The sequence below is a fragment of the Solanum stenotomum genome, chromosome 12, assembly GCF_019186545.1.
Source record: "Solanum stenotomum isolate F172 chromosome 12, ASM1918654v1, whole genome shotgun sequence".
NCBI classification, from domain to species: Eukaryota; Viridiplantae; Streptophyta; class Magnoliopsida; order Solanales; family Solanaceae; genus Solanum; species Solanum stenotomum.
This window is the reverse complement of record NC_064293.1, coordinates 46,802,289-46,814,672: the sequence shown is the minus strand read 5'-3', so window position 1 is coordinate 46,814,672 and position 12,384 is coordinate 46,802,289. Positions and strand designations below refer to the sequence as shown.

General features: G+C 33.6%; 2 protein-coding genes across 2 annotated transcripts; both read left to right on the top strand.

Annotated features, from left to right (window-relative positions):
• The first annotated feature begins 844 nt into the window (after positions 1-844).
• Positions 845-1,708, top strand: LOC125849461 (basic leucine zipper 43-like). Its single transcript, XM_049529543.1, has one exon. It carries the CDS (start codon positions 948-950, stop codon positions 1,488-1,490), a length of 543 nt encoding a protein of 180 aa, XP_049385500.1. The 5' UTR covers positions 845-947; the 3' UTR covers positions 1,491-1,708.
• Positions 1,709-7,670: 5,962 nt separating this feature from the next.
• On the top strand, positions 7,671-10,490 carry LOC125847386 (probable galacturonosyltransferase 9). Its single transcript, XM_049527018.1, has 3 exons — positions 7,671-8,139; positions 8,498-9,724; positions 9,895-10,490. The coding sequence occupies exons 1-3, from the start codon at positions 7,999-8,001 to the stop codon at positions 10,168-10,170; spliced, it is 1,644 nt and encodes a 547-aa protein (XP_049382975.1). The 5' UTR covers positions 7,671-7,998; the 3' UTR covers positions 10,171-10,490.
• The last annotated feature ends 1,894 nt before the right edge of the window (positions 10,491-12,384 follow it).

Here is a 12,384-nt window from a genome sequence, read left to right as displayed (position 1 = left end):
ACAAGAATGAAGCACAAATCAATAAGGAGTCCCTAGTTATTTTAAACTAATCAAGCAGCTTGATACTGCCAATCTGATTTCATGAATGCTATGAAATATTGAATCTAGTTGATGATGAGTTAATTTTCCTAAATTACAAAAAAAATGGAAAAATCACTTTCATTCGATCCATTAGGTTGGAAATACAATCACATTTACTGAACTTTACTCCAGCTTTATCACCTATGATAAAGAAAGTGTATGGTGACTAATTACAACAAGCTCTGCAGAAAATCACCTTTCCTTGATGACAATCTAGAGTTTGTGGTGAATAATGCAAGTAGCATGAATATGAAGCACCTCATATTCACGACTAAATTGCCATAAGTGACTGTAAGTCAGTACTGTTATGCATAGGAGGAGCTATACACATATTATGTATATTTTTTAAATCGTGTTGTGGTTGTTGAGTCATCAACTTATTAAATGTGTGATCTTTCCACTTACAGAATATGGCTTGCCTTCACAAACCTCATAAACACTTCTTTTACGGCAGTTACCCATTGTTGTCAAAAACCATCATAGAGCGAAAACATCATGGATTGTATTGGCCTGGCAATAATGCTGAGTTGGTCTACCTGGATGGCCCTTCATGTCGAGTATATGTCCATGTAGCAGATTAAGTAAAACATATGTTCATGGAGTAAATATTTTCTCCGTATGACCCTCAGATGTTATCATACGCACATGCACATGTTCAGCATTATATTATGATGATTTCATTTTCAAGAAACTTTACTGTATCTAATTGATACAATATGGGACCGTCTAACTTTTTCCTAATCCTATAAGTAGCCCCCCTCCTGCTCACGTTACCATTCCCACTTCAAAGCCAATTTCTTTTGCTTGACCCTCCATTAAGATCTAAATCAAAAAATTGTCCTTGTAAACTAATATAATTTTAAGCCATGCAACCCACTGATGTCACAGACTTCTATTACCTACTTCCTTCTAACCCAACTCAATTCCCATCTCAATCTTGTGTGAACTATAACCCATCCACATTTCAGCTAAATACGCTCTTGAATCCTTTGTATCATCTTCAGATCACTCCTCAAGTTCAAGACCTCAATCCACAACTAACATGTTTCAACAGTAACTCTACATCTGATGAAGCTGATGAGCAACAGTGGACTCTTATAAATGAACGCAAACAGAGGAGAATGATATCTAATAGAGAGTCTGCACGGAGATCACGCATGCGCAAGCAGAGGCACCTAGATGAGCTTTGGGCACAGGTTGTTTGGCTCCGAAATGAGAATCACCAGCTCCTGGACAAACTAAATCATGCTTCTGAGCGCCATGATCAAGTACTTCAAGAAAATGCTCAACTGAAAAACGAAGCTTCAGAACTTCGCCAAATGATGGCTGGCATGCAGTTTAGTAGTCCTTGTCCTAGCTCAAGAGCTCTTGAGAATGAACCTTGCAGTGGTTTACCTCAAAATGAATAACTAATTAGATTAAAATGGAAGTTATGCTGGTTGGGATAAGGCCGTGGTTTTGATTTCCTTGTTATATATTTGTTGTTGGGATGGTGGCCACAATTTGAGTTTTCCCTCTCATCTCTTATGTTGACAAGATGAAGGCTATGAATTTAGTTTTTACTGTATCTCCTTTCTTCTTGTGCTGATATGCTATTCAATAAAAATCCCCTTCTTTATGCTGTTCATGATGCTAGTTTCACTATACATACATTAACAGATAAAGAAGAAAATCCATCTCTATTCATAAAGAAGAAAAGGTAAGAAACCATGAGATAGCAAGTCTACCGGATTGATTTTTTAAAATCAGTAATGAATCTGCAACAGAAAAAATGGGAAGAGAAACACCAGGAACCTTCCACTAAAGCAGCTTAGTCAATGGAATTGGCCAACTACAGTGGGAGATTTTTTTTTCCTTTGAAAGTTGCATGCCTAAGATAGTTAAACAGGACGACAGGAGAGAGGGTTGTGCCTGTCAGGTTGTTTACGGCAAGCATACCCTGAACAGGAGAAACATGTCATAAAGCAGTCCACTGATTCCAGAATTCACTGTTCCTAGCTTTAATTGTTATCTTCCGAATTTCAGAGTTTATTCAAGTATGTCATTTTATCACAACCTACTCGCATACAAGCACAACTATAGTAAATGTGACTCAATCCTACTTCTTCCTTCTGTAAAAGGTGAAAAAGAGCACATTCATGGGGGGAATCAACAATTACCAGTAACACCAATCAACAAACTCCAACACAGTGTGAACTCCCATTCTACAATTTCTTATGAATATTTTTCCGTCATGTTTTTGTAGTACAGGTATCACCTCCCTTTTTAGTGATTTGCACTGGTTCCTCCTCTCAATTAAAACCTGAACTTTTAAAAAAATGTAAATATATCATATTTAACATTCACCTCCTAGGTATATCACAATACAAGTGTCAAAACTTATTTTGCTAGCCTGTCTACAACAACATACCGGTGAAATCCCACAAGCTGGGATTGACACACAGGCTATCCCAAGAAAGATAATTTCAAATATCTCGAGTCTGTAATCTAGGGAAGTGGGAAGTTCAGTGATGATATTACACATCGTATTGTTGTGGCGTACCTTCTTTGTAGTGTTGAAACTAATTCACAGGTAGATTAGCTTGGCACAGTATTCAGTAACAGCATAGTTCTTAGGCAACCGATGTCTTTCTCTTGATGTTGTTTGTGAATGAACTAGGCTAACGTCTTACTGATTCAGCACCACCACATAAGTAGACTGCAGAAAGCCAAATTTTCGTATTTTTCTTAAAATATGTTTCCAATAATCCAAAGTTTGTCTATGCATGACAGCATGAAACAGCAAATAACAATAACATTCAATCACCCAGTAATTGCTGTTCTTTATAGTCTGGCTGTTCTAGCAAGAAAAATCACTGTTCAATCTTATCAAAAATTAAAATAGTATTTCAATTGGAATGCCATACTTGAGAAGTAAAACCATTTTTCCTCCTTTAGCGCTGCAGTTAGATCCTAGGGAGCTCAACGTAATTGGTTTAATCTCATTTCTTTGTTAATTGAAAGAAGAAAGAAGCAGATGATCAGTAAGGTTGGATCTTTTCTCGTTAATTAGATAATAGAATCATGTTGTTGCTTTACAGGAATCATCATCTTCTATAAGCAAGGCAATAGTCCTAATGAAATATAAAACAAAGTTTACATCCTCTAAAAGGCTTGAGGAGCAACAGACCTCTGTCTACATTTGGTAGATGTAAACAGTAAAGAAAAAAAGAGTCTCTTCTCTAATGCATTTCTTTTAGATAAGACAAGCTTACACAATTCTATGTGCTGAATTTTTGTTTGTTCCTCACTGCTACTCCTCAAAATAATATTTCCAAATGTTTGGCCAAGAAAATAACTAAGCCCGCACGTGAATGGCATGCTACAGATGCTACATAATAAATAAATATAAGTGCTCATTTTCTATTAGCTTAAACCTTTTGATGAGATCCAAGTTACATCTGACTTTTACTGTTCAGAAAAAAAAACTGAAATAATTTGGCAAAACTTGACATCTTCAACAAAAAGGTATTGGATTTGTTATATAAATTTTCAGCATTCCTCAGGGTATAACATAACTCAATTTAAACAAAGTAATTATTAGTTGTTTAACTCCAAAAATAAATAATATAGGCACGATCTTTATCCAAAATAGGCGGTTTGAACTGTGTTTTCATGAAAATGATCAACTTCATTATTGCAATAAGTTATAAAATGCAAACTACTAATGCTACCAGATCAAATCAACATGACCTAATTTTTCACGCGGATACTACAAGTATGTCAGCTTTATCACTTCAACAAAGAACACACAAAATGTAATTAATTACTGTAAGTTGCACTAATATAAAAGATAAACCAGCATATCTAGCTCCTAATAACAATTGGAAAGTTTGATGAAATCGCCTGCGGTTTTCATGTTTATCAATTTCAATTGGAATCAGAGCATTATACGATAGCTGAGCATTTGAAATTTCAGGAGATGTATCTAAGGCGACGGACAGATTAGTCGGGAATTACCTGTGATCGGAATCCGATGGAACTCAAATGGAAGACGATGAGGTGTTGATGAGAAGAAGCTTCGTGCTTGAGATTATCTTAAGAGTCGATCCAAAAGAATAGGAGTAAAAATTAGAAAACCTCGTCCCGCTTATTTGAACTTTCCCGGTGGCGGTTTCCCGGGCTTAATAAACCAAAATTCAAACCTTTTTGCGGGTTGTTAATTTTAACTTAAATTATTTCAAGTTAACATATCACTTATTTGGAATAATTAAGTTAAGATATTTCCTATTTGGAATATAGTCAAGATACCCGTTATTTTTTCAAATATTAGTTATTAATTTAATAATATTTATTTTAAGGAACAATATGTAGTTATAGTTATAAATAATATTTAGTATTTTCCTCTAAACACGGCATATTTGTCATGCATTAAAGTTTATTCACTCCTTATTTAAAATGCACATATTAAATTTTTATTTTAAAAAATTACGATTTAAAAAATATCTAGTAGTCTAATTACACTTGTTCACCAAAACCTACTCTGAGTTTGTATTATAGCAACAAAAAATGTTTTCTTAATTACTATATTATGTAATTATTATATTTATTATATGATTTTCAACGCACCTTTAAAAGTATAATTTAACATCTTTAAAAGTACAGGAAATTAAGAAAGAATTTATGTTTTCTTAAACACAATTTTTTAAAAACATTCAATTAGTGAAAGTATAATTTATATTGTCAAGATCTGTCCCAATATTAATTATTCATATTACTAAAAAAGCTATTCTAAATTACTTGTCAATTTACAAAATTAAAATAAAATTAATTTCATGTTTCCTACCCTTGAAATTGGTTATTATTTTTTAAGTTTTAGACAAATTTGTAAAGTTTCAACAAAAACAATTAAGAGGTGAATTTCTTAAGGGGAATGTAAAGTTATAGTCCAACAAATATATGTCTTGTTTTATATCATAAGCTTAGAGTTTGTTTGACATTGTTGCTAAAATTTGTTTATTGATAGAAGTGTTTTTTTAAAATAACTTTTTTGAAAAAGTGTTTTTCAAAAAAAAACAATTTACGTTTGACAAATTCATTTGAAAAATGCTTTTGATAAGCAATTTGTGTTTGGCTATCTTTTTTTAAAAGTGTTTTTGAGAGTCAAATTACGAAAAAGAACAAGTGTCAATGTGCTTTTAAGATTATTTTGTAGAGAGAAACTATTTTAAATATTTAATATTTTCTTTTAATTAAATTAAAATGTACATATTCAAATTATTAATCAATATTATACATAGATATATAATAAATAAAATGTTAATATAATGTTAATGAGTTAAATATACTTAAAAATATCAAACAAAATAAATTTTAATATTATTATTACCTATTTCTAATAATACGTAAAATAATATATAAAATATAACTAATAATATATAAACATAAATAAAATTTAAAAATAAAAAATAAAATTCTTGAATGAAACTTCACAAAACTTATGAAATATGCTAATTAATTAATAAGAGATATATTGGTAAATACGTAAATATGTAAGGGATATTTTAGTCTTCAAAAAAATAATTTTCTACTTCTACTTCTGCTTTTTGTAAGAAACAGAATTTTTTAGCTTCTTCTCAACTGTAGAAAAATTGCTTTTGCTTCTATTTAAAAGCACTTTTGAGGGTTTGTCAAACATTTGATTTTTCAAAAAAATGTGATTTTTTCTATAAAAAAAAAACACTTTTGACCTCCTAACAACGAGAAAATGATCAAAATGGTCCTTCATGTATACGGGTTGGATTATGTTGATCCTTAATATAGATCACTTGATAGAAATAGTCCTTAATGTATGTAAAATGGGTATCATTTTGGTCCTAAGCCCTAAATTTAACTTTTCTCTGTTAAAAAATTGATATCTCCCTCCCAAACTCGTCTCCCTCTTCTCCTGCCCTCCCCTTCTTTGGTTCTTCCGTAGATGTTCTTTCATATTGTGAATTCTAGTCCACCTCATATATTGATGCTTATTCCAACTCACCCATAACTTTTGCAGCCTAAAAAAAACATTTTTTTTCTCCTTCTTTTAAGTAATTTCTAGCTTCTGGGTCAACTGAAACTGAAAATTCATTTGGACTAGGTGAAAGGGCAAAAAAAAAGCTCACCTATTAATTTCATGTTTCATTGAATTAACCAATTAGTTCATCCAATTCAAAAATCATCTAATTCATCCAAAAGAGATTACAAATTAACAGTAACAAATAATGGAGAATTTTTGCTATTTTTTTCACTCGTCAACTCTTCATCTTCCTTTAGAAAAATTCAATACTCATTGTGATAGGAGGGGCTTGTAGAAGACTTAATCTTTATACATGCTCATTGTGGAAACTGTTGGTTGTTAGACGTCTACAAGGAGTCAAATTTCAAATATTTTTCGATAGATACGAACTTTTACAAATAGGTGGAAAAAATAAAATTTCATCTATTTTAAGGATCAATGAACACTACACAAAAGATGGTTTAAAAATGATAAGAGAAGTTTTTTAAAAATAATCTATTTAAGATGGCAGTTAAGAGAGAATTAGAAAGGGAGGCAGCAATCAAGGAGAAGACAGGGATGAGCTTGAGAAATTGACGTTAGTTTTTGACAGAGAAAAGTTAAATTTAGGGCATAGGACCAAAATGATACCCATTTTACATACATTAAGGACTATTTCTATCAAGTGATATATACTAAGGATCAACATAATTCAACCCTTATACATGAAGGACCATTTTGATCATTTATGCCAAACAGACTCTTAGTAATTTACTTTAACATTTTTGTGCTTGGTTAAACAATAACATATATATCAGAGTGATCCCAGGAATATAGAGTTTATGCAAGTCTTATCCCTATTGTAGAGATAAAAAAAATTATTTTTGATAAAATTCTCACTAAAGAAAAAATAGTTCAAAGCATGACAAAAAAGGAAATAACGAATGTGAAGAGATAAAGTTTTCTACATAATAATTATGTACTACAAAATAATACAATAATCAAATTTTAAGAAATAACAAATATTAACAGAAAATGAAAAGATAATTAGAACTTTCTAGAGTAATGTTACGATGACTAGAACGAAAGAAGCTTGCGCACGTTCTGCGCGCATATATATATATATATAGAGAGAGAGCATTCAACTAAAATTAAATCTAAATTTAGTTGGTCTCCTAACCTATTACTAGTGGTGGTTGCGCTTGCAATTTACATAAATGAAGTTAGGTAGTCCAGGATTAGTTTATAGTTTAGACGTCTAGAACATATGAAGTTGTTTGCACATGGACGATATTAGAGGTAGAGTTCGAGCTAGTAAAAATTTAGAGTTATTCGAACTTTATTTGACAAAAAATCACATTATATATAATTAAAATTACTTTTAATGTAAATATAATAGATATTGAATCTCCATAGACTTCTTTCATATTCTGACTCTACCAAAGATCTGGAGCAAAATAGATGGGGCAAAACATACATATAAATTAATAAAAAGCGGAAATAAATCATAAAAGAAAGTCGGGGGTTATTTCTGAAAAACATAATTAAGGAGGGCCTTCATCTGTTTATTTCCTTTTCACTGGACATGCTTTTTCATCTTTACTACGAGTAATTAATCGCGTTAGATCCCGAATTGATTGAAATTTCCCAATCAGGAAAGGAAAACCACCGACGCGGGAGAGAGATCAGTCTCCATCTTCAACTCCCAGCTTCAGATCTCATCAATCAACTCCACTCGTACAATTCTACATAATACAAATTCCACATTAATTCCCAATTATTCTTCCACATAAATTGAACTCAATCTACACTCCGGATTGCATATGTAGTTTTACAGATTCAGAGCAGAATCGTTTGGTGTTTTCACATTATCAATTAGATCCGTCGGAGAGAGCTCTGAACAAATGGCGGTTGCAGTCCGAGGAGGCCGTGGCGGCGGATCGGCACTTCGGAATTTCTTCTCATATCGAATCTTCGTCTCGGCTATGTTTACTTTACTGTTTCTCGCCACTCTCTCCGTCCTCTTCTCCTCTCATCACGATTCCGTACGTTTTCACTCTCCGCTTATTACTTTAATTTTCAAATTTTACCTTATTTGCTTATGCATATTGTTTGCAATGTGTTCTTTAACGGATTGTGCATTTTTCTCTCCTCAAGCTTGAAGATTAATCTTTTTCCTTAACAAGTAGTAGTAGTTGTTTATTAGTATAACTAGATTTGCGTTTTGATGAGGTAATTTATTTTAACTTTCCCTCATAAATGTTTCATTCTGATATGGCATGCTTTATATCTTCTGTACATAATATGTTTGCTGAGATTCAATCAGCTTACATGTAGGAAAGATTTAGGTACACTGAAGTATGTAAACAGAGAAATTGACTAACATTTGATCATGCGCAACAGACCATTGGGAATGCATACTTGCATCGGTCATTGGTGTCACTAAGTTCAGATCCATTGAAGACTAGGCTAGATTTAATACATAAACAAGCAAATGATCATGTAGCACTTGTGAATGCCTACGCCGCTTATGCAAGGAAGCTGAAGTTGGAGATTGCTAAGCAGCTTAAGATGTTTGAAGATTTGGCCCAGAATTTTTCTGATCTTCAGTCAAAGCAAAATTACCGCTCAAATTTGTTTGATACTGTTGGACCTCTGGATGACGACTCCTTGAAACAGTTTGAGAAGGAGGTTAAGGATAAGGTCAAGTTTGCGAGGTTATTGATTGCTGACTCAAAAGAGTCTTATGATAATCAATTGAAAATACAGAAGCTGAAGGACACAATATTTGCTGTTAATGAGTTGTTCGTGAAGGCAAAGAAGAATGGAGCTTTTGCCAGCTCGATTGCTGCTAAATCAACTCCAAAGAGCTTGCATTGTCTTGCTATGCGGCTTATGGAGGAGAGAATCTCACATCCTGAAAAATATAGGGATGAGGACCCAAAGCCTGAATATGAGGATCCTACTTTGTATCATTATGCCATATTTTCAGATAATGTCATTGCAGTATCCGTGGTTGTGAATTCAGTGATAAAGAACGCTGAGGAGCCATGGAAACATGTGTTCCATGTTGTTACTGATAGGATGAATTTAGCTGCAATGAAAGTGTGGTTTAAGATGAGGCCTATTCAACAAGCTCACATTGAAATCAAATCTGTTGAGGATTTTACATTCTTAACTTCTTCCTATGTTCCAGTGCTCAAGCAACTTGAGTCCGCAAAGTTGCAGAACTTTTACTTCCAAAACAGTGCGGAGAATGCTACGAAAGATGTGAACAACATGAAATTTAAGAATCCAAAGTACTTGTCTATGTTAAATCACTTAAGATTTTATTTGCCGGAGATGTATCCAACACTACACCGGATTTTGTTTCTGGACGATGATGTTGTGGTTCAGAAGGATTTGACTGCATTGTGGACAATTGATTTGGATGGGAAGGTCAATGGGGCAGTTGAGACCTGCTTTGGATCCTTTCATCGCTATTCTCAGTACTTGAACTTCTCTCACCCTCTTGTTAGGGAAAAGTTCAACCCTAAGGCGTGTGCCTGGGCATTTGGGATGAATATTTTTGATCTTGATGCCTGGAGGCGTGAAAAATGCACTGAGCAGTATCACTACTGGCAGAATTTGGTGAGTTTTATGCTGTACCTTCTATCTTTTTATGGTCGATATTTTTGGACGGCTTATCATAGCTTAGAAAACAATAGGCTGAATTAGAGAATCGATTGAGCTAGGATTTCTTTTCTTTTATTATATATCCTATTAAGGAATTAATTCTTATAATTTATTTCTTTTATTAGAATGAGGATCGGACATTGTGGAAATTGGGAACACTTCCAGCTGGGCTGATGACCTTCTTCTCGAAAACCAAATCACTGGATAAGTCGTGGCATGTACTTGGCCTTGGGTTCAATCCGAGTGTAAGCATGGATGAAATCCACAAGGCTGCTGTGATTCACTATAATGGGGATATGAAACCTTGGCTGGACATAGCGTTGAATCAATACAAGGAGCTATGGACTAAATATATTGATTCTGAAATGGAATTTGTGCAGATGTGCAATTTTGGCGTGTAGAGGAGCACACTGTTATGCCTCAGCAACAATGAGGTAACAGAAACTATCAAACTAAAGCACACTCATTGTTCATCTGAATACTTGAAAAAATATTTTCATCCAGAGCAAAGCTAAGGCTGTTGATACTGTCTACAGTATCTCTCAAATTTTCTTGTTAGTTATTGTAATTTTAAAAATTCGAAATCAAGCGATCAGCTTTTGTAGACAGTGAAGTGATTCTTTTGTAAGGGACTTTTAACACGTACAATGGGTTCAGTGATTAATTAAAAGATTATGAAACCATAAATGCACTTATATAAACTGCTACTAGTTTCTTTTTACTGGCTCTAGTCTGCTGTGAAGATTGCAATAAATTAATTGCTTTTAATAATCGAGTTACGTATGAGAAGTTTGGATAGGATTGCAAGGCTTATGGTATTTGTTGGAGTCAACCACCAAAATGTTCTTAAATTCTCGAGTATTTTCGGATAGTGTCATTTATGAGAATTATGCAGGTTGCCTTGTGGCAATAGATAAAGGAACTAGCTTTACTTTAGCTTTTTATCATTTTCCTTTTTTGTTAAATCATTACTAATAAGCGAGTAAGGCAGTATTAGCCTCTTGACATTCCGCACCTGCCCTAATATCGCTGTACGTTTATAAAAAAAAATATTGTTCCATTTGCTGCTTACAAGGTGATCTCGGCCATACTCGGAGATCCTCTTACCATGTCTTCATCTTCTCAAATGTTTGCAGTTACTATAGGTTTTGTAATTCTCACTTCTTACATGTTACATCTCCTTCTCTGCTCAATGGTATGTTCCCTTCAATCTGATCTTAATCTATTTCTCATAGAGTTGGGTTATCATGTCATAACATTGCGTATGTCTCCTTTCAAATAAATGAATAATAGAAAAGAGAAGAGGGACTAGTTGTAAGAAATGAATCTTGCAAGATGCACTATAGATTCCATGACATACATTCTGATTAAAAAAATTTGTCTGCCTACCCCAACAAATATAGAGTTCTAAGCTAAGAGTTCTTGGTTCCTAATGATATGATTTTGTGCTGAAGTATGTGTTGGACTTGGTTATCCTAATCCCTTCATAAGGTTCAATTTGTGAAATAGCTACCTATGTCTTTGCTTCAACAACATGCATATCCCCGTTTCAAATTAGATGTCTTAATGTGGCTTTAAACAGACAGTGAAGAAAATTTGAACGGTTACTATTTGCGTGGTGCCACATGCCAGCCATTCTTTTAGGCATGCAACAATGGAGATGTCAATCTAAGAGAATCCTATATACTAATATAATAGGGAGAATAAAACACCCTTGGAACTCCTCTTCTCTCAATAAGAGAGCGGAATATAAAAGGATGCTGCAGTACTTTATTGGAAAATAGACAATTGTTTATTCAAAGATAAGCGTATTATTTATGCCTTATATATTGCTTTTGCTGGTGTTACTAATTAAACCACCCATGATTGGTGTACTGTACATCGTATAGTAGAAATTAGAATATCCCAAGAACATTGTACACACTACAGTATGAAACATGAAAGATTAGGCGGCAGAAAAGAGTACTGTTGGGGAATGAGGAACGTTCAATGTGTGCCACTATTGTACATTCGCAGTGGTGCTGTTACTTTTTGAAAAGTTATTCAGGACTCATTCCTTAAACTAGTAAAGTGGGATCCATCGGAGTCACCATAACATGATTGATCATGAACTTCGAGGCGCTGCGTCCAAATACATTAGTAAAGCATATTTGTGTCACTTCTCATCACTAGTTTTACATCTTTTAATTAACTTCTACTAGTATTTTTTAAAACATGACATCTGAAGGGAAGCATCTACCCAACTTCCACGGCTATTTGCATTTAGCATCTACCTGCCACTTCAGAAATAGAAAAAAAGGACCTTTGGGTTTAACCCAAAAGGATTTATCACATATCGTTTCTTTAAAACCTACTAGTGCGTAACAGTTTTTGTGAAAGACAATGAACATTCGGCCTTACTCAAATCCCACAGGTAACTCGTTAAGTAAAGATTGTTCAAAATCATATAAAAAGTAACATATTCCCTCAATTGGTGTGAGACACTTTCACTTCCCCTACTCTATGCACACAACTGAACATTTAGAGCACAAATAACTGACATGATGTCCAACATTTTAAAAAAATGACATGAGTCAAATTAACATCAGGTAATTAGGGGTATGCAAAAACCGATT